At 45.2% G+C, this 20,967-nt stretch overlaps 1 protein-coding gene and 1 pseudogene across 1 annotated transcript; both read left to right on the top strand.

Annotated features, from left to right (window-relative positions):
• The first annotated feature begins 774 nt into the window (after positions 1 to 774).
• LOC139176165 (splicing factor 3B subunit 4 pseudogene) lies at positions 775 to 16,257 on the top strand (annotated as a pseudogene).
• A 994-nt stretch (positions 16,258 to 17,251) lies between these two features.
• Positions 17,252 to 20,482, top strand: APOA5 (apolipoprotein A5). The gene is made up of 3 exons (XM_019975195.2): positions 17,252 to 17,822; positions 17,944 to 18,049; positions 18,759 to 20,482. Exons 1-3 carry the CDS (start codon positions 17,774 to 17,776, stop codon positions 19,708 to 19,710), a joined length of 1,107 nt encoding a protein of 368 aa, XP_019830754.2. The 5' UTR covers positions 17,252 to 17,773; the 3' UTR covers positions 19,711 to 20,482.
• The last annotated feature ends 485 nt before the right edge of the window (positions 20,483 to 20,967 follow it).

Below are 20,967 nucleotides of genomic sequence, written 5' to 3'. Positions count from 1 at the left end.
GAATAGGCAAACAAGTAGAACAGACTGATGAGTCCAGAAGTAGGTCCAAGAACAAATGGAAATGTAGTATGTGAGAAACATTAGCTCTTGATTAATGGGGAGACAGCATTGAAACAACTAAATAGCTATTTGGGAAAAGATAAAGTTGGATTCATTCCTCATACCATATACTCCAAAAGCATGAAAGATAAATGAGATGAATAAACTTCAAATGCATGAGAGATACATACAAGTACATACAAGTACTAAAGAGAAAATATAAGTGATTCACTTTATAACTTGAGAGTAGTGACACACTAATTATGACTTTAAATCCAAAAGTAGTGAATGAAAAGATTAATTTGACTATACAAAAATAAAAATATTTTGCAGGACAGAAGATCAAATTTCTACCAATAAGCAACGTCAAAAGATGTTGATAAACTAAAAGAAAAATATTTTGCAGGACAAAAGATCAAATTTCTACCAATAAGGAACGTCAAAAGACATGATAAACTAAAAGAAACTATTTATGTGTATTATAGCTTAAAGCAAATTAATGCATAAGAGAAAAGGAATAAAACAATCTTTTAAAAGAAAGATCCTGCAATTAAAAACTTGAATTATAAACATCTATATGAAGTCATCAATTTTTTCCTGTATCACATACCTTTCATTAACTACAAGAGTCTACAAGCAAAGACAACCCAATGGCAATGAGCACACTATGCTAATCACTGGAACCTGGTTCATAAATACCATTTTTCACTAAAACAAACCAAGTCCCTTGCAGAAATGGCTGATCCAGACCTGGGGCAAACTAAGGACAAGGTGAGCTTGGGAAATCTCGTTGCATCAGAAATCAAGGAAGCATTCAAAGTGTCAACCTGACTGGCTGAAGAATGCTCAGATAGCTGGTAAACATTGTTTCTGGATGCGTCTGTAGGGCTGTCTCTGAAAGAGACTAGCATTTGACCTGGTGGAGTAAATAAAGAAGATTCCCTCCCCAATGTGGGTAGGCATCATCCAGTCTTTAAAAAAAAATACTTAAGCATTTATTTGACTGCACTGAGTCTTAGTTGTAGCACTCAGGAGCTTTGATCTTAGTTGCAGCATGTGGGATCTAATATCCCAGACCAGGTCTCCCCCATTAGGAGCGCAGAGTCTTAGCCACTGGACCACCAGAGAAGACTCCATCATCCAATCACTGAAGGGTATGAATAAAACAAAAAAGCAGAGGAAGGGCAAATTCCATCTCTCTGCTTGAGCTGGAACTTTAACCTTCTCCAGCTCTTGTACACTGGAGCTCCTGGCCTTTGGACTCTGGACTGGGGATTAACACAATCAGCACCCCCACTCTATCTCCTTTTCTTGGGATTTTGAGTTCATCCCAGGGCTTATACTCTTGGCTCCCTTGGTTCTTGGACCTTTGAGTTTAGACCAGCTTTCCTGTATCTCCAGCTTACAGATAGCAGATTGTGGGATTTCTCAGCATCCCTGATAATAAATCTCTTTAGATATTGGTCCTGTTTCTCTAAAGAACCCTGACTTATAAATGGGATGTGTTAAAAGAACACAGGAGGAGCTTGAAAGGGCTCACACTAGCCAAATTTCTAAGAAGAGATTGAGCATCAAATGTGGCTTTACTGTATTGTAATGACTGTGAATTGTCACAAAAATTGAAAAAGAAAATAATTCCTTGAGTCCAAAGTGACAACCAAAAGATAAAGATAAAATTTAATTTACCACCACTGAGGAGAATATTTAAACATTTCCTTTGGGCTTCCCTTGTGGCTCAGCTGGTAAAGAATCCGCCTGCAGTGTGGGAGGCCTGGGTTCAGTCCCTGGATTGGGAAGATCCCCTGGAGAAGGGAAAAGCTACCCACTCCAGTATTCTGGCCTGGAGAAGTCCATGGACTATATAGTCCATGGGCTTGAAAAGAGTTGGACATGACTGAGTGACTTTCACTTTCTTCTATAAATTGACCAAAGGAAATAGTTAAGCATTTGCCCTGATGTTCAGGAAGAACTGTAGTTCACCCCCATTGATAAGGGAGAGCTTTTCTTTATAGAATGTCAGCTAACACATGTAGAATAAATGGTAGAAAGTCACCATTTTGCAGCTCCTCCAATGAAATAATCATTTCAAAGAAAGATCTTGAATGTATGCTAATTCATCAGGTTGCCAAGGAACAACAGAGTGCCAAGGGATCATATGTTAATGACAAAGGAAAACAGCATGTCTTCACAACTAAGAGCCCTCCTAGTCACCATCTTGACAAGTGATGAAACAGGATCACTAACAGTGGACACCTGGACACTGTGTTTCTCTGGATGAAATCTAATGTGAAGTTCCTGCCTTCTCTTTAGCACATTCTTGTCAGAAATACTTTAAACACAGCCTGAACATAACTGAGTCTTTAGTTGGATTCCAATTGATGGGAAATACAGAAGACAGAGAAACAAGGTTAATGACACTACAAAGAAACCATCAGACAGTTTAAGAATATGAGACATTCTACAAGACAACTGGCTTGGTCTTTTCAAATAGTCAACATCATTTTTTAAAATGTGGGAATAATTTAGTGAAGACTGAAGACTAGTGACAACCAGGGGCAATGCATGAAGCTTGACTGAATCTTCTTTTTTAATTTTGATTTTACATTAGAGTATAGTTGATTTCCAATATTGTGTTGGTTTCAGGTATACAACAAACTGATTCAGTTATATATATATATATATATACATTTATCCATGCTTTTTCAGATTTTTTCCCCATGTACATTATTACAGAATATTGAGTTGAGTTCCCTGTTGACAGTAGGTCCTTGATATCTATTTTACATATAGTAGATATGTGTACGGAGAAGGCAATGGCACCCCACTCCAGTACTCTTGCCTGGAAAATCCCATGGACGGAGCAGCCTGGTAGGCTACAGTCCATGGGGTTGCTAAGAGTCAGACACGACTGAGTGACTTCACTTTCACTTTTCACTTTCATGCATTGGAGAAGGAAATGGCAACCCACTCCAGTGTTCTTGCCTGGAGAATCCCAGGGACGGGGGAGCCTGGTAGGCTACTGTCTATGGGGTCACACAGAGTCGGACACGACTGAAGTGGCTTAGCATAGCATAGCATAGCATAGGTATGTGTATGTTAATCCCCAAACCCTAATTTATCCCTCCCCGCCCCCTTAATTGGATCTTGACTGAGAAAATAATAAAGCAATAATAAAAAGCTTATTAAATGAAAAATGGGAAAATTTGAGCATAGACCGTATATCCAATGGTATTATGGAATTATTATTAATTTTCCTAGGTATGATAAGAGTATCATGGCTTTGTAGGAGAGTGTCCTTAATTTTTAGAATATGCAAGCTGAAGTTGTTTACAGGAAAAGCACATGCTACCTGCAACTTCCAAAGGGTTAAGCATACATATAAAATACATTCATAGAGAGAGGAAGTCCATATGGCAAAATGTTAACAATTACTGGGCCTAGATGGAGAGTATTAGGGTGATCATTGTACTGTTCTTTCAAGTTTTCTATATGTTAGAAAAATTTCATGGTAAATTAGAAGAGAAAAAATGAAGCTGATGTGAAGCCTTGAGTCCATGGGTTACTTAATAGTGTTTCATCTTGACCACAAAACCCCTCTAGTGTGTCTTTAGGCCTATTAATATTTTATTGGCTTAGTCTAATTACACAGGGAGAATGTTCCAGTCTCCCTTCAGTTTAGCTTTAGCCAAACAGGCCAACATTTTGGCCAAAAGGAAGGATAGTGTGTGGAGAGAGGAGTCTTATAACTCAATATATAAAGTTTTACTTAAATCCTCTGTTTTTAGGTATGGAAATCCTGGCCACAAGAATATCTCGTTTTCCCCAGGCCAGAGACCTGCTCTTTCACTCTTTCCAGAGAATAAACCTCTGGCTTCCTGCTGCTTTGGGGGAAGGACAGTAACCCAGCTGAAAAGAATCTGTGGCTGCTAATGACTGAGCTTTCAGGAGTTTAGTGATACAGATCTGGGGATTTCCTGAACTTTCTCCACTGCTGCTTCAAAATCCATCTTCTCAGGTGTGTTCAGTTATTATCATCTGACTATCTACAGGTCTTCCAGCTTCCAAAATTCCTTTTTTTGTCTCTTATTCTCTTTGTGGGTTTATGCTTTTTTTTTTTTAAAGTGCACTTCTGTGACATTTTATTGGGATTTGAGAAAAGAGCAGAGACTAATGCATGTAATCAATCCATCAGCCTTTACTGGAAGTCAATCTGATGTTCTTTAGCCTCTTTTTCCCATATGCTAGTTTGAAAGTTATCTCCTCTTTGTATTCTTTAATGGGTTGTCCTTGAAATTTTAATCTTTCTGTTTGACTTAACAAAGTCTAAAGATAATCAATATTCTTATCTTTTTTCTGAATAATGCAAAGACTGAAGAAAGCTTTCACTTTGACCTCTCCTTTCCCGCTTTCCACACTACTTTGGTCTAATATTTTCTTTGTTGCTTCCAACACCTCCTTTTAAGCAGTCCCTTCATCAATAATATTTATTGAGGCTCCCTGCCATGTGGCAAGAGGTGTTCTGAGCACTGGAAATACAACAGTGAATAAGAGAGACAAAACTACTCATAAAAATGTGTTTTAAAAAATTTTATACATTTACTTACTTATTTGACTACACCAGGTCTTAGTTGCGGCATGTGGTCTAGTTCCCTGACCAGGAATCGAACTTGGGCCTCCTGCATTGAGAACAGAGTGTTAGCCGCTGAACCACCAGGGAAGTCCCATAAAAATGTTTTATGTTAGGTTGAACTATATGAAATTTCTAATATTTTGCCAATTTTTAGTTATAAAAGACTCATCTCAAGTTGGTTAACTATATGTATGTTTAAATATATACATATGCATATTTATATAAATACATGTAAAATCACTAATGTTTTTTTAATTTACCTAAACAGTTATTAATTTCATTGTTTATTGCTTCCATGTTACCTGTATCCCACTTCTCTCTGGGTCTGTTTCCATTTCAGATCCTGAGTAGTTCTTTCTAAAAACATTTTTATTTATTTATGGCTAGTCTGGGTCTTCACTGCTGCGTGGGCTTTTCTCTAGTTGCGGTGCACTGGTTTCTCATTGCGGTGGCTTCTGTTTTTGTGGAGCACAGACTTTAGGGCAAGTGGGCTTCGGGAGTTGCAGCGCGTGGGCTCAGTAGTTGTAGCTCTTGGGCTCCAGAGCACCGGCTCAGTAGTTGTGGCGTATGGGCTTAGCTGCTCTGCAGCATGTGGGATCTTACCAGATCAGGGATCAAACCCATGTCTCCTGAATTGGCAGGCAGATTCTTTACACTGAGCCACCAGGGAAGTCCCTGAGTAGTTCTTTGAATGAAGATCTGTCAGTGATAAAAGTCCTTCTCTGAAATTAACCTGTTACCCTTGAATAACGGTTTACTTGAGTATGATTCTTAGTTGGCCATTCATTTACCTCAGTCCCTTGAAAATATATTGCTGATAAGCCAGCTGAGAGTTTAATAATTTTCATTTGTAGATAATTAGTCTTTTCTCTTTGGCTGGTTTTAAGATACTTTGTCTTTGATATTCTGCAGATTCATTATACTGTGTCTTGATTTGTATTTGTTTTCATTTAATTTTAATCCTACTCAAGACTCAGGATGCTTCTTATATATGATGATTCAGATCACAACTTTCTTCAATTTTCAAAATTTCTCAGTCATCATCTTTTGAATATTGCCTGTTCTAAAGTGTTTGTGTTACCTGTGCAGAAATCCTAGTAGGAATATATTGGGTCTTCAAACTCTGTTCTTCATGCCTCTTAATATTTATTTATTTTTATTTTATTTATTTTTGGCTGCTCTGGGTCTTGGTTGCTGCACGCAGCCTTGCTCTAGGTGCAGAGAGTAGGGACTACTCTCTCGTGGTGGTGTGTGGGCTTCTCACTGTAGTGGCTTCTCTTGCTATAAAGCATGGGCTCCAGGGTATGCAGGCTTCAGTTGTTGCGATTCATGGGCTCCACGAGCACAGGCTCAGTGGTTGTGGCATATGGACTTAGTTGCCCCACGGCATGTGGGATCTCTCTGGATCAGGGATCGAACCCATATCCCCTGCATTGCAAAATGGATTCTTATCCACTGTACCGCCAAGGAAGTCCAAGAACAAGGTACCTTTTCATCTTTATAAATATACATTATTTTTTTTTTAACTCTACATCCAGGTTATGTTGTCAATTATTGGACTGGAGGGAAAAAAAAAACAGATGGCTAACTCTTTTCCAAAAGTGCAGCTGTCTGTGAAACCCAGCTAGCCCTGGTGGCTCAGACAGTAAAGAATCTGCCTGCAATATGGGAGGCCTGGGTTCAGTCCCTGGGTTGGGAGGATCCCCTGGAGAAGGGAATGGCAACCCACTCCGGTATCTTGCCTGGAGAATTCCATGGACAGAGGAGCCTGGCAGGGTGCAGTTCATGGGATCACAAAGAGTCGGACACGACTGAACGACTAAGCACACACACGCTATGCAACAGGAAAACAGTGAAGACAAGGAAACAAACAAGTTTTGTGGAAATAATCTGGTTTAAGACACTTCATAGTGTTATCTGACTCTCCTTGTTGTATTATCAAAAAATCTGCTTGTCCCACTATTTGATGATGTTAAATATGATCACTTGTTTAAGATAACCCACCAGATTTCTCCCCACTACAAAAGTAAAGTTTAGTGATTGATACATAATCTGTGGGGAAGGCATGTATGCATTCCTTTCCTCAATAATGTTTCATTTAATGGTTTTAGCATTTATTGATGAACCTTGCCTGAATCAAATATTCCCTGAGGGTTGCAAAATAGCAATTTAGAAAAATTACAGTATTCCATTCACATGTATTAGCTGTTTTCTTCTATAAGTAAGAACTTTTAGGGTATTGGGTTTTGAATCCAAAGACCTGAACAAAAATGTTTAACCTGAATCTAATGATGAGGAAGTTAGTTAAATTCATATCATCTTCTTTGGACTCTTCAAAAGAAGTCCGTGTCTGGGCTGGTGAATACTGTTCTTAATGTAAAGAGAATACAGAGACATAACAACCTGAGGAAGTGTGTCGGATCCTGAATTTTAAAAAAAGACAGAGAGAGAGAAAACAGCTATAAAAGCCATTTGGAGAGAACTGGGAAAACTTGGATATGTGGTGTACATGAGATGATATTGAAGAATTATGTTAACCTTCATAGTGTGATAGTGGTATTCTGTTTATGTCCAGTGTGCTTATTCTTAGGAGATGTATGTTGAAGTATTTAGTGTGAAGTGTCACTCCGTATACAATTATTTAAAATGGCTCCTAGGGACTTCCCTGCTGGTCCACTGGTTAAGATTTTATGTTTCAATGCAAGGGATGTTGGTTCAATCCCTGGTCAGGGAACTAAAATCCCACATGCCTTGCAGGCAAAAAAATCAAAATATAAAACAGAAGCAATATTGTATCACATTCAATAAAGACTTTAAAAGTGGTTTATATATTTTAAAAAACTTAAAAAATATTGAAATGGGAGGCAGCGGGAGCTTTTCCACCATGGCCACTAGGCCAATCTCTGTCTAAGTGGAACCAAGGATGCCACAAGGAGGGCCTTGATGAGAAGGTTAGTAAACCACTGCTGTGAGAACTCTCTCTCCAGGCAAGGCCAGTAGTCAACATCCACATGCCAAAGGATAGAGTCACTGGTCAGCACCAAGGCTATGGCTTTGTGGAATTCTTAGGTGAGGAAGATGCTGACTCAGCCATAAACATCATGAACATGATCAAACTCTATGGGAAGCCAATACAGGTGAAGAAGGCATCAGCTCACAGCAAAAACTTGGATGTGGGGGCCAACATTTTCATTGGGAACCTGGACCCAGAGATCCATGACAAGTTGCTTTATGATACTTTAAGTGCCTATGGGTTCATCTTGCAAACTCCCAAGGTTATGTGGGACCCTGACACAGGCAACTCCGAAGATCATGCCTTTATTAGTTCAGTTTCATTCGATGCTTTGGATCCAGCGACTGAGCCATGAATGGGCAGTACCTCTATAACCTCCCCATCGCTGTGGGAGGACACAGAAGGACTCCAAGGGTGAGTGCCATGGCTCAGCAGCTGAAAGACTTGTGGCAGCACAGAACCACTCTCCCAGGCTGACCACCCTCATCAGCTGTTTGCCGATGCACCACCTCCACCCTCTGCGTCCAATCCTGTGGTATCATCTTTGGGGTCTGGGCTTCCTCCTCCATGCATGCCTCCTTCTGGCTCTGTCCCACCCCCAGTACAGCCTCCTGGAGCCCTTCCACTCAGGATATCCCCAGTCATGCCCCCCCACCTATGCCTCCTGGGGCTGGAGGACATGGTCCCCCATCAGCGGGAACCCCAGGGGCTGGACATCCTGGACACGGACACTCACATCCTCACCCATTCCCACTGGGTGGGATGCTCCATCTAGAGATGTCTCAGATGCAGCTGGTCCACCATAGCCCTCACGGCTTGGGACAGCCCCATGCTGGGCCCCCTGGCTCTGGAGGGCAGCCATCACCCCAACCACCACCTGGGATGCGTCAGCCTTGACATCTTCTCATGAGCATGCCCCACCCCCGCCAGGGGCCTCTGTTTGGCTCTACTGTGGGTCTCCCAGTCCTATGCCTCCGCATGGTATGCATGGACCTCCTCTACTGATGCCCCCTAACGGATGGATACACTGGCCCTCCATGACCTCCACCCTATGGCTACCAGTGGGGGCCGTTCCCTCCACCCAGACCCACTTCCTGGCCTCCAGTTCCCCCTCGAGGCCCACTTCGAGGCCTTCTCCCTCGGTGATTTCTCATTGTCTTTCCTCCTATTATAGCCTCCCAATGTCTGTTTACTTCCTTGGACCAATCAGAGTTGCTATAACACTGAGGAGCTAAGGCACTAATCCCTTGCAGGCCTTTCTTTTTTAAGTGTAATTTTTTTCACAAGAGGTTTTATTTATTTACTTTTTTCTATGTTGGCCCTATGTGTTTTGCAAATACACAGAGAAAATAAAATGGTTCCACACACATATGTGTACACCTAACATGTACACATATACAAATACCTGCAACCAAACCAAACATTTTAAAAACTAAAACTATAAAATATCATCAAACAGGGAAGCATGGGTGTGTCTTGCATCTACGTACTGTATTATTCTAGTTTGGCCAGAAAAACAGAAGCCACTCAGTTTTTCAAGTGTGAAAGACTATATTGTAGAAAATTAAAGGTTGATAAAACTGTTGGAAGGGCTGAAGGAGTGACCATCTCAATTAGTTCTAGAAGGAGTGATTCTCAAAAACTCACCTGTAAGTGGTTACAAATGGGAAAGTGAAAGTTGCTCAGTTGTGTCCGACTCTTTGTGATCCCATGGACTATACAGTCCATGGAATTCTTTAGGCCAGAATACTGGAGTGGGTACCTTTTCCCTTATCCAGGGGATCTTCCCAACCCAGGGATCAAACCCAGGTCTCCTGCATTGCAGGTGGATTCATTACCAGCTGAGCCACAAGGGAAGCCCAAGAATACTGGAGAGGGTAGCCTATCCCTTCTCCAGCGGATATTCCCGACCCAGGAATCAAACTGGGGTCTTCTGCATTGCAGGTGGATTCTTTACCAACTGAGCTATCAGGGAAGCCCCTACAAATGGGAAGCTCACCTAACTATCTTAGTTTGCAAAGCCAATGAGAGTGATTCTTAAGAAAGTCACCCAGGGGGCTATCCTGGTGATCCAGTGGTTAAGAATCTGTCTGCCAATGCAGGAAACACAGGATCGATCCCTGTTCTGGGAACTAAGATGCCTCAAGCCTGTTCGTCACAAATACTGAGCTTGGGCACCTTGGAACCCATAATCTGCAACAAGAGAAGACGCTGCCTTAGAGAAACCCGAGCACCGCAACTAGAGAGCAGCCCCTACTCGCTGTTACTAGAGAAAGCCTGTACACAGCAACAAAGGGCCCATGAGCTGCAACAAAGGCTCAGCACAGCTATAAATAAACAAATAAACAAAAAAATTTTTAAAAAGAAGAAAAAGTCATCTGGAAGCTGCTTTAAACTCCAAGTCTGGCTGTGTATCTGCCTGCAACAACCAGTGAAGAATAATGGTCTCTACCCTTGCATCTTACACTGGTGACTCTTATCTAGGCCCACAGAGAGAAGGGAATTCTGGGAAATGTGGTTCCAGGTGTCTCCTCTGCACCACATAAAAGACCTTGGAAACAGTGGTGATGATGATGATTCAGACAATCAAGTGTATACTTTATAGCTTCAGTCAGTTCAATCGCTCTGTTGTGTCCAACTCTTTGTCACCCCATAGACTACAGCATGCCAGCCTTCCCTGTCCATCACCAACTCCCAGAGCTTGCTCAGACACATTTCCATTGAGTTGGTGATGCCATCCAACCATCTCATCCTCTGTCATCCGCTTCTCCTCCTGCCTTCAATCTTTCCCAGCATCAGGGTCTTTTTCAATGAGTCCGTTCTTCATATCAGGTGGCCAAAGTACTGGAGCTTCAGCTTCAGCATCAGTCCTTTCAGGGAATATTCAGGACTGATCTCCTTTAGGATGGACTGGTTGGGACTCCTTGCAGTCCAAGGGACTCTCAAGAGTCTTCTCCAACACCATAGTTCAAAAGCATCAATTCTTTGGTGCTCAGCTTTCTTTATGGCCCAACTCTCACATCCATACATGGCTACTGGAAAAACCATAGCTTTGACTAAATGGACCTTTGTCAGCAAAGTAATGTCTCAGCTTTTTAATATGTTATCTAGGTTGGTCATAGCTTTTCTTCCAGGGAGCAAGCATCTTTTGCTTTCTTTCATGGCTGCAGTCACCATCTGTAGTGATTTTGGAGCCTCCAAAAATAAAGTCTGACACTGTTTCCACTGTTTCCCCATCTATTTCCCATGAAGTGATAGGACCAGATGCCATGATCTTCGTTTTCTGAATGTTGGGCTTTAAGCCAACTTTTTCACTCTCCTCTTTCACTTTCATCAAAAGGCTCTTTAGTTCCTCTTCACTTTCTGCCATAAGTGTGGTGTCATCTGCATATCAAGGTTATTGATATTTCTCCCAGCAATCTTGATTCCAGCTTGTGCTTCTTCCAGTCCAGCGTTTCTCATGATGTACTCTGCATATAAGTTAAATAAGCAGGATGACAATATACAGCCTTGACAAACTCCTTTTCCTATTTGGAACCAGTCTGTTGTTCCATGTCCAGTTCTAACTGTTGCTTCCAGACCTGCATACAGGTTTCTCAAGAGGCAGGTCAGGTGGTCTGGTATTCCCATCTCTTTCAGAATGTTCCACAGTTTATTGTGATCCACACGGTCAAAGGCTTTGGCATAGTCAATAAAGCAGAAATAGATGTTTTTCTGGAACTGTCTTGCTTTTTCCATGATCCAGCGGATGTTGACAATTTGGTCTCTGGTTCCCCTGCCTTTTCTAAAACCAGCTTGAACATCGGGAAGTTCATGGTTCACGTATTGCTGAAGCCTGGCTTGGAGAATTTTGAGCATTACTTTACTAGCATGTGAGATGAGTGCAATTGTGCGGTAGTTTGAACATCCTTTGGCATGGCCTTTCTTTAGGATTGGAATGAAAGCTGACCTTTTCCAGTCCTGTGGCCACTGCTGAGTTTTCCAAATTTGCTGGCATATTGAATGCAGCACTTTCACAGCATCATCTTTCAGGATCTGAAAGAGCTCAACTTTAATTCCAACACCTCCACTTGCTTTGTTCGTAGTGATGCTTTCTAAGGCCCACTTGACTTCACATTCCAGGATGTCTGGCTCTAGGTGAGTGATCACACCATCATGAATATCTCGGTCGTGAAGATCTTTTTTGTGCCGTTCTTATGTGTATTCTTGCCACCTCTTCTTAATATCTTCTCCTTCTGTTAGATCCATACCATTTCTTTCCTTTATTGAGCCCATCTTTGCATGAAATGTTCCCTAGGTATCTCTAATTTTCTTAAAGAGATCTCTAGTCTTTCCCATTCTATTGTTTTCCTCTATTTCTTTGCATTAATCACTGAAGAAGGCTTTCTTATCTCTTCTTGCTATTCTTTGGAACTCTGCATTCAGATGCTTATATCTTTCCTTTTCTCCTTTCTTTTCACTTTTCTTCTTTTCACAGCTATTTGTAAGGCCTCCTCAGACAGCCATTTTACTTTTTTGCATTTCTTCTTCTTGGGGATGGCCTTGATCCCTGTCTCCTATACAATGTCACGAACCTCTGTCCATAGTTCATCAGGCACTCTGTCTATCAGATCTAGTTCCTTAAATCTATTTCTCACTTCTACTGTATAATCATAAGGGATTTGATTTAGGTCATACCTGAATGGTGTAGTGGTTTTCCCTACTTTCTTCAATTTAAGTCTAAATTTGGCAATAAGGACTTCATTATCTGAGTTACAGTCAGTTCTTGGTCTTGTTTTTGCTGACTGTATAGAGCTTCTTCATCTTTGGCTGCAAAAGAATATAATCAATCTGATTTCGGTGTTGACCATCTGGTGATGTCCATGTGTAAAGTCTTCTCTTGTGTTGTTGGAAGAGAGTGTTTGCTATGACCAGTGCGTTCTCTTGGCAAAACTCTATTAGCCTTTGCCCTGCTTCATTGTGTATTCCAAGGCCAAATTTGCCTGTTACTTCAGGTGTTTCTTGACTTCCTACTTTTGCATTCCAGTCCCCTATAATGAAAAGGACATCTTTTTTGGGTGTTAGTTCTAAAAGGTCTTGTAGGTCTTCATAGAACCGTTCAACTTCAGCTTCTTCAGCGTTACTGGTTGGGGCATAGGCTTGGATTACCGTAATACTGAATGGTTTGCCTTGGAAACGAACAGAGATCATTCTGTCGTTTTTGAGGTTGCATCCAAATACTGCATTTCGGACTCTTTTGTTGATCATGATGGCTACTCCATTTCTTCTAAGGGATTCCTGCCCACAGTAGTAGATATAATGGTCATCTGAGTTAAATTCACCCATTCCAGTCCATTTTAGTTCGCTGATTCCTAGAATGTTGGCGTTCACTCTTGCCATCTCCTGTTTGACCACTTCCAATTTGCCTTGATTCGTGGATGTAACACTCCAGATTCCTATGCAATGTTGCTTTTTACAGCATCGGACCTTGTTTCTATCACAAGTCACATCCACAACTGGGTATTGTTTTTGCTTTGGCTCTATCCCTTCATTCTTTTTGGAGTTATGTCTGCACTGATCTCCAGTAGCATATTGGGCACTTACTGACTTGGGAAGTTCGTCTTTCAGTATCCTATCATTTTGCCTTTTCATACTGTTCATGGGGTTCTCAAGGCAAGAATACTGAAGTGGTTTGCCATTCCCTTCTCCAGTGGTCCACATTCAATTTTGAACCAGTCTGTTGTTCTATGTCTGGTTCTAACTGTTGCTTCTTGACCTGCATACAGATTTCTTAGGAGGCAGGAAAGGTGGTCTGGTATTACCATCTCTTTAAGAATTTTCCACAGTTTGTTGTGATCCACAGTCAAAGGCTTTGGCATAGTGAATGAAGCAGATGTTTTTCTGGAATTGTCTTGCTTTTTCTATGCTCCAGTGGATTGTAGCAATTTGATCTCTGGTTCCTCTGCCTTTTCTAAATCCAGTGAAATCTGGAAGTTCACGATTCACATACTGTTGAAGCCTCGCTTGGAGAATTTTCAATATTACTTTGCTAGTGTGTGAGATGAGTGCAATTGTGCGGTAGTTTGAACATTCTTTAGCATTGCCTTTCTATGGGATTGGAATGAAAACTGACCTTTTCCAGTCCTGTGGTCACTGCTGCATTTTCCAAATTTGGTGGCATATTTTTTACAGCATTTTTACAGCATCATATTTTAGGATTTGAAATAGCTCAGCTGGAATTTCATCAGGATCTTTTTTTGTATAGTTCTTTTGTGTATTCTTGCCACCTTTTATAGCATAGCCTCAGCAAAAAGCACTAGACTACCAGAAAGGATTTTTAAAAAATATTGTGGTAATTGGCACATAGACACTGCCATATGTAAAATAGATAACTAATAAAAACCTAGTGTATAGCACAAGGAACTCTACTCGATACTCTGTGATGACCTATATGGGAATAAAATCTAAAGAAGAGTGGTGTATGTGTGTTAATTTCTCCCTCCCCCAGTCCCTGATAACCTCTGATCTACTTTCTGTCTCTGAGTTTGGCTATTCTAGGCACCATGTATAAGTGGGATCACACAAGATTTGTCCTTTTGTCTGGCTTGTTTCACTTAGCATAGTGTTGTCAAGATCCATCCATTTTTGTAGCATGTACCAGAATTCATTCTCTTTTAAGGCTAAATAATATTCCCTTGTATACATGTATATAGCATATTTTGTTTAACTATTCCTGTTCATCTGTTGAATGGACACAAGTTATGCAGTCATCTACCTACTTGCCCAAGAACCTGGGAAACACCTGGATTCCTTCCTCTCCACCTCTTTCATCCAACCAGTCAGCAGGTACTGTCAGTTCACTACTTCAGTTCCTTCAAATATATTATCTCCTACCAATCCTCACTGCCATGCCTGAGTTCAGAGGGTTCATCATCTCTCAGGTTACTCAAAACAGCCTCTAAACAGTCTCCATGCCTTCTGTCCTCCAGGTTTCCAGAGTGATCTTTCCATCACGTAACCTTTAGTGACCGCTTGCACAAGGCCCTTTATAACCAGCTCCTGGTCTCCTTACCCTTTCTGCCCCATCCCGTGCTGTCCTGAGCTATCAGGGATAAACACCTGGGTTTCAATTCTGGCTGCACCTTTTTCTAGGTGATGATGGGCACTCATTTAATATCACTAAACCCTAGCTCCTTAATCAATTGAATAAATGAATTCAATCACCCAGTTTTATGTATTATGTGATGTGCCAAACATAAGAGGAGGACATGGAGATGAATTGGACAAAATCCCTGTACTCAGAGAAATCCCATATATGTCGACAAATCATTGCACTGCAGGATAGTAAGTGCTATGCTGCTGCTACTGCTGCAAAGTCGCTTCAGTCGTGTCCGACTCTGTGCGGCCCCATAGATGGCAGCCCACCAGGCTCCCCCGTCCCTGGGATTCTCCAAGCAAGAACACTGGAGTGGGTTGCCGTTTCCTTCTCCAAGTAAGTGCTATACTCCAGGAATATACAAAATGTTCTATGGTTAGTATGGAATTGTCCGTCTCCAGAGATGGGTGAGGGCAGAAGAGGGCATTTAGAGTGATATTGGAGCTGTGCGGCAGAACCTACTCTTGTCTTCCTGAAAGCATTTTTCTCTTCTTCCTGAATAATACAACTCTTTCCCAGCTGGAAATACAGCCGTCCAGAATAAAGACTACATTTCCCATTCTCCTTTTCAGCTAAGTATAGCCACGTGACTATGTTCTGACCAATGGGGTGTCAATAAAAGTGGTAAGAACAATTTCTGGGATGTGTCTTTAAAGGGAGGGAACATGTCCTTCCTGCTGGCTGGGAGGTAGACTTGTTGGCTGGAGCTGAAGCAGCTGAAACTTGGACATGAGCTTTTGTTGAAGATGATAATGCAACAAGACAGAAGGAGGCTTAGTTGGTCTATGTTTCACATGAGAGACAAATAGAAATCCATTTTGTTTAAACTATTCATTTTCTCCTTTTTTTGGTCATTTGCAGCTGAGCTTAACTAATACAAACTAAGTGAAAAAAATGAATATAAGTTCACCAAGGGATATTTCAAACAGAAGGAATGGCAGGTGCAAATGCTTAGTGTCCTAAAAGAGGTGGCATGCTCAGGGAATGCCAAGGGTTTGTGTGGCAGAAGAAAAGGCTGGGTTGGGAACAGCCACAGCAGAGTAGACTGAATAGGTAGGACTGTGGCAGGGAGACCTGCTGGGGGCTACGAATATGGTCCAGGTGAGAGGGGAGTGGGGCAGTGGTGGAAATGGAGGAGAGGAGATCAATTCAAGATACATTCACAGGGCTTCTCCAGTGGCTCAGTGGTAAAGAATCTGCCTGCCAATGCAGTAGACGGGTTTGAACCCTGGTCCGAGAGGATCCCAAATGCTGCAGAGCAGCTGAAGTTTGTGCACCCCAGCAAGAGAATCCACCGCAATGAGAAGCTCATGCACCACAACCAAAGAGTAGCCCCTGCTTGCTGCAATTAGAGAAAAGCCAGCACACAGCAACAAAGACCCAGCACAACCATAAACAGATAAAAAAAAAAAAGATACATTTAGAAGCAAAAGTCAGGAGTTTATGAATGTATGTGTTTAAGTACACGGAGGGGGCATTCACCAGAGGAAGTCTGGGCTTTTTGGCTTCTCTTCCTCAGAGGCCCTGTAGGTAGGGTTCAGTCTTTCCCCATAGGGAGAATCCTCTTCTTGCTCCCATTCTTTGGGCCCAGTGTCCCCTGGCCCAGATGCCTCTCACTACATCTAACTCCCCCAGCTTGTTTCAGGATTATTTCATAAAGTGGGAGATGGGTGGGTCTTCAAGCCTACTGACGCTGGCTCTTCCCAGGCTGTCTGAGTAGCTCCTGGTAGGGCTGCTCAGTTTCAGGCTGGCAGCTAGACACTGTCCCTGTCTGTTTGGGGACAGAGTGCTTCTGGGCAGTTGAGTAAGAGCAGGGCCCTCAGCAACAAACAGGCTTGTCTCTATCGGTGGGCCAGCCAGCAGGTCTGCAGGAAGGCTGGAGGTAGTGGGTTTACGGGGAACTTTCGTGAGGAATTCAGGCCCACTCCTTGTAAAACTTTCCAGGAAGCATTTTTCTACTGGGGAAGGACCCAGATACTAGGGCACTTCTTAACCCCCTGCTGCTGCTGCTAAGTCACTTCAGTCATGCCTGACTCTGTGCAGCCCCATAGACGGCAGCCCACCACGCTCCTCTGTCCCTGGGATTCTCCAGGCAAGAATACTGGAGTGGGTTGCCATTTCCTTCTCCAATGCATGAGAGTGAGAAGTAAAAGTGAAGTCACTCAGTCATGTCCGACTCTTTGAGACCCCATGGACTGTAGCCTACCAGGCTCCTCCGTCCATGGGACTTTCCAGGCAAGAGTACTGGAGTGGGTGCCATTGCCTTCTCCTCTTAACTCCCTAGGTGCCAGAAAAGGGAGGTAAGCATGGGGAGGCAGCTGAGGTCATCCCTCTTTGAACCTCCACGTGGTATTTACTCAGAGTGATTGTTGCCAGAGGCCCAGGCCCTGGACTATAAAGCGGAATGTCTGCTCTCTGTGCCCAGAACTGAGCAGGTGAGCAGCCGGGGCAGAGGGATGTGGGTCGGCTTCCTAAGGGAGGAGATTGAGCAGAGCTGGGGGTGGGGACTAAGAACTAAGGACCTCCTCTTGGAGCACTGTGGCAGAATTTCTTATTCCCTCCACCCCCAACCTCAGTTTTCCCAACGGTGAAATGGGGGCAGGAATAAGTGAGCAGGGGAATGGGGGCAGAAGTGGCTGACGGAGCTGCTCCTGGGGTCTGGGGGCAGTGGATGGGAGGGAAATTTTACTAAGCAGTTTGAGCTCCACACTCCATATGATCTGATGAGATGAAAAAGGAGCATCCCACCCCATCCCAGGAAGATATCCCTTCCCTTGCAGCCACGTTCAACTAGGTCAGTCCTTTTGAGCCCTGACAGCTTGTGCTCCCTACGCCCCAGGGAAGGGTTAACAGATTTGGGGGCAGGGCCCCCCGGGGCAAGTCCCCTGGGAGGTGTCCCTTCTTTGCTTCTTCAGTTGCATCAGGCCTCCAGTCGCCTTTCTTCTCAGAGAACATCATGGCAAGCGTGGCTGCAGTTCTGACCTGGGCTCTGGCCCTCCTCTCACGTGAGTCTCCAACACTGACTTCTCCATGGAGGTGTGGGTGGACTGTTCTTCCTGGAGGTGTGGGTGGACTGAGGGGTTCCTGAGGGAGGAAACCCAGCCCCTGTTCACCTCCTCTTCACAGTGCTTTCACCCACGGAGGCACGGAGAGGCTTCTGGGACTACTTCAGCCAGAGCAGCGGGGACAAAGGCAAGGTGGAGCAGCAGCAGAAGCTGGCAAGGGAGCCCACGTGAGTGGCCAGGGCAAGGGCTGCAGGAGAAGGGAGAAGACACCAGAGGGTGGGATGGCTGCTGCTGCCCGCTTCCTCCACCTCCCAGTACTCCCTGGGAAAAGACCATGCTTGCTGAGTCGCTTCAGTCATCTCTCTTTGCGACCCTATGGACCATAGCCCACCAGGCTCTTCTGTCCATGGGATTCTCCAGGAGAGGGTTACCGTGCCCTCTTCCAGGGGATCTTCCCCATCCAGGGATCGAACCTGCGTGTTTTACATCTACAGTGGCAGGCGGGTTCTTTACCGCTAGCGCCACCTGGGAAGAAACAGAGCGGTGCTAGTTCTGCCGGCTATCCTGGCGGTCCTGGGCTGTTTGGCACCCTCTGCCGGCAGCCGCCTCTGATTTCTCTATATCTGCTGCCTTCATGCCCGCTGGAACGTGGGGCCAAGGAGCAGAGGAGGGGACTCCCGGTTGCAGCTTCCAGAACGAAAAGAATATGTGGGAGTCCAGGTGCCTCTGTGCACAAGGAATTGAGCAGTGTTGATTTGGATGTGTGCTGTTCAGATCATTGTTGATCTTTGCCACATTTGTAATGCCTGCCTTAGGAGTCGCCGTTGGCTTGGGACCACCGCCCTGCATTCCCCAGAGGATCAGTGAGCGATGTCTTTGGAGCAGAGGTGAGCGGGCTAGCAGACTGATGGCTCGATTGTCTGTCCTCTCCCCCAGGAGCCTGAAAGAAAGACTTGAGCCAGACCTCAGCGATATGGACAAGTTCCTGGAAAAGCTGGGCCCTCTGAACGGGCAGGGGAGGGAGCTTCCCAGGCTCCCACGCGACCCGGTGGGCATGTGGCAGCAGCTGCAGGAGGAGCTGGAGGAGGTGCGGGCGCGTCTGGAGCCCTACATGGCGGAGGTGCACGAGCGCGTGGGCTGGAACCTGGAGGGGCTGCGGCGGCAGCTGCAGCCCTACACGGTGGAGCTGATGGAGCAGGTGGCCCTGCGCGTGCACGAGCTGCAGGAGCAGTTGCGTGTGGTCGGAGAGGGCACCAAGGCCCAGTTGCTGGGGGGCGTGGACGAGGCGCGGGGCCTGCTGCAGGAGCTGCAGAACCGCGTGGCGCACCACACCGGCCGCGTCAAGGCGCTCTTCCACCCCTACGCCGAGCGCCTGGTGTCCGGCATTGGGCATCACGTGCAGGAGCTGCACCGCAGCGTGGCGCCGCACGCCATCGCCAGCCCCGCGCGCCTCAGCCGCTGCGTGCAGATGCTCTCCCGCAAGCTCACGCTCAAGGCCAAGGCCCTGCACGAGCGCATCCAGCAGAACCTAGACCAGCTGCGCGAGGAGCTCAGCGCCTTTGCTGGCGCCCGTGGTGACGATGCGGAGGAAGCGGCTCAACTGGATCCCCAGGTGCTGTCCCAGGAGGTGCGCCAACGACTCCAGGCTTTCCGCCAGGACACCTTCCGGCAGATTGCCGCCTTCACTCACGCCATTGACCGAGAGACTGAGCAGGTCCAGCAGCAGCTGGCGCCGCCTCCGCCAGGCCACAGTGCCTTTGCCCCGGAGTTCCTCCAAGCCGACAGAGGCAAGGCCCGGGGCGAGCTGCAGGCCCGCTTCGATGACCTGTGGGAAGACATCAACTACAGCCTTCGCGACCATAGTCCGGGCCATCGGGGAGAGCCCTGAGTGTCTACTTGTCCACGCGCTCTGGGGAGCCCGCGATCTGAGCCTCTAACAAGATGCTATGTGCATGTCAGGGGCCATTCGGGCAGAGGGTGGAGGGTCCTGCACAGGATAGCTGAGGCCAACCAAAGGGCTGTCATCCTAGGCCTCAGGGCCTCCTGCAATTCCCCCATCCCGATGCATTACATTCACCAGGCTTTGCAAATCCGGCTTCCCGTGCTCATTTGGGAATCCTCCTGAGTTGCTCCATTCTGCGGTCGCGAGAGAGGGCAGGAAAGAGATACTCTATGTAGGAGCTCATGAACTGTAAGCCTGTTGCCATGGTGCTGAAGGCCTGTGTCCCTTTATCCCAGGGTCTGGTTCTGATCACTTCTGGCCACCTGGTGGCCACGACTACAGCTGGTCCACAGAGAGAACTCTTTTCTCCCCAGCGTTGTCATGACAGCTTCTGCTGGAGGAAGAGAAGGGAGGAAGAGAAGATGATAAGGGGAACCTGTGATGGTGTGTGTGTGTGTGTGTGTATCTCTGCTGGCTGATGCTGGTGGGGCCAAATGGTGTGGGTTGTGATGGGAGGGAGGTGAGCCTAGCCTGGATTTCCTGATATAACACTACATCTAAACAGTCCACTGAGCCCTCCAAATTATGGGGACTTCTTAAACTCTCTGGGGAGCCTACTGTGTGCCCTCCCCATCTCTGGCCCCTCCCTCCTGACTTCCAGGTGGAAGTCTAGACTTCTGACACAAGTGAAATAGATGCTTATTATGATGGAAGCTTATTTGCCTGGTGTGACTCTCATTTGGACTGTGTCTGAAAGCAGTGGCCTCACCATTATCACCAAAGCACCCCATCGCCCCCTCCAGTCCCTCGCTGCACTTTCTCATTGACCCCTCCCAGTCCGGTTCTGTTGGAGGGCTGCCGCTCTGCCTGGGCTGACAGCTATTTGTGCCTGGGCTAGAGACCCTTTGGGCTTCCCAGGTGACGCTAGTGGTAAAGAACCTGCCTGTCAGTGCAGAAGACTCGAGAGACGTGGGTTCGATTCCTGGGTCAGGAAGGTCCCTTGGAGAAGGAAACAGCAACCCGCTCCAGTATTCTTGCCTGGGAAATCCCATGGACAGAGGAACCGGGCAAGTTACAGTCCTTGGTCACAGAGAGTCAGACGCAACTGAGCACACTAGAGACCCTTCCTTTGCACCTGCATGGTTCACCCATTATCGCAGGACAGTGTGCATAAAATACAGGCTCCTGAGGTGGCCTGTCTTT

This window comes from Bos indicus, chromosome 15, assembly GCF_029378745.1.
Source record: "Bos indicus isolate NIAB-ARS_2022 breed Sahiwal x Tharparkar chromosome 15, NIAB-ARS_B.indTharparkar_mat_pri_1.0, whole genome shotgun sequence".
NCBI lineage: Eukaryota > Metazoa > Chordata > Mammalia > Artiodactyla > Bovidae > Bos > Bos indicus.
Note: the sequence above shows the minus strand (reverse complement) of the source record. Positions and strands in the feature narration are given on the sequence as shown.

Excerpts from the sequence above, each read along its gene's own strand:
- APOA5 (XM_019975195.2), top strand. The coding sequence starts at position 17,774 with ATGGCAAGCGTGGCTGCAGTTCTGACCTGGGCTCTGGCCCTCCTCTCA. Across the intron at positions 17,823-17,943 it reads GGCTCTGGCCCTCCTCTCAC|TGCTTTCACCCACGGAGGCA; the intron begins GTGAGTCTCCAA and ends TCCTCTTCACAG. Across the intron at positions 18,050-18,758 it reads AAGCTGGCAAGGGAGCCCAC|GAGCCTGAAAGAAAGACTTG; the intron begins GTGAGTGGCCAG and ends CCTCTCCCCCAG.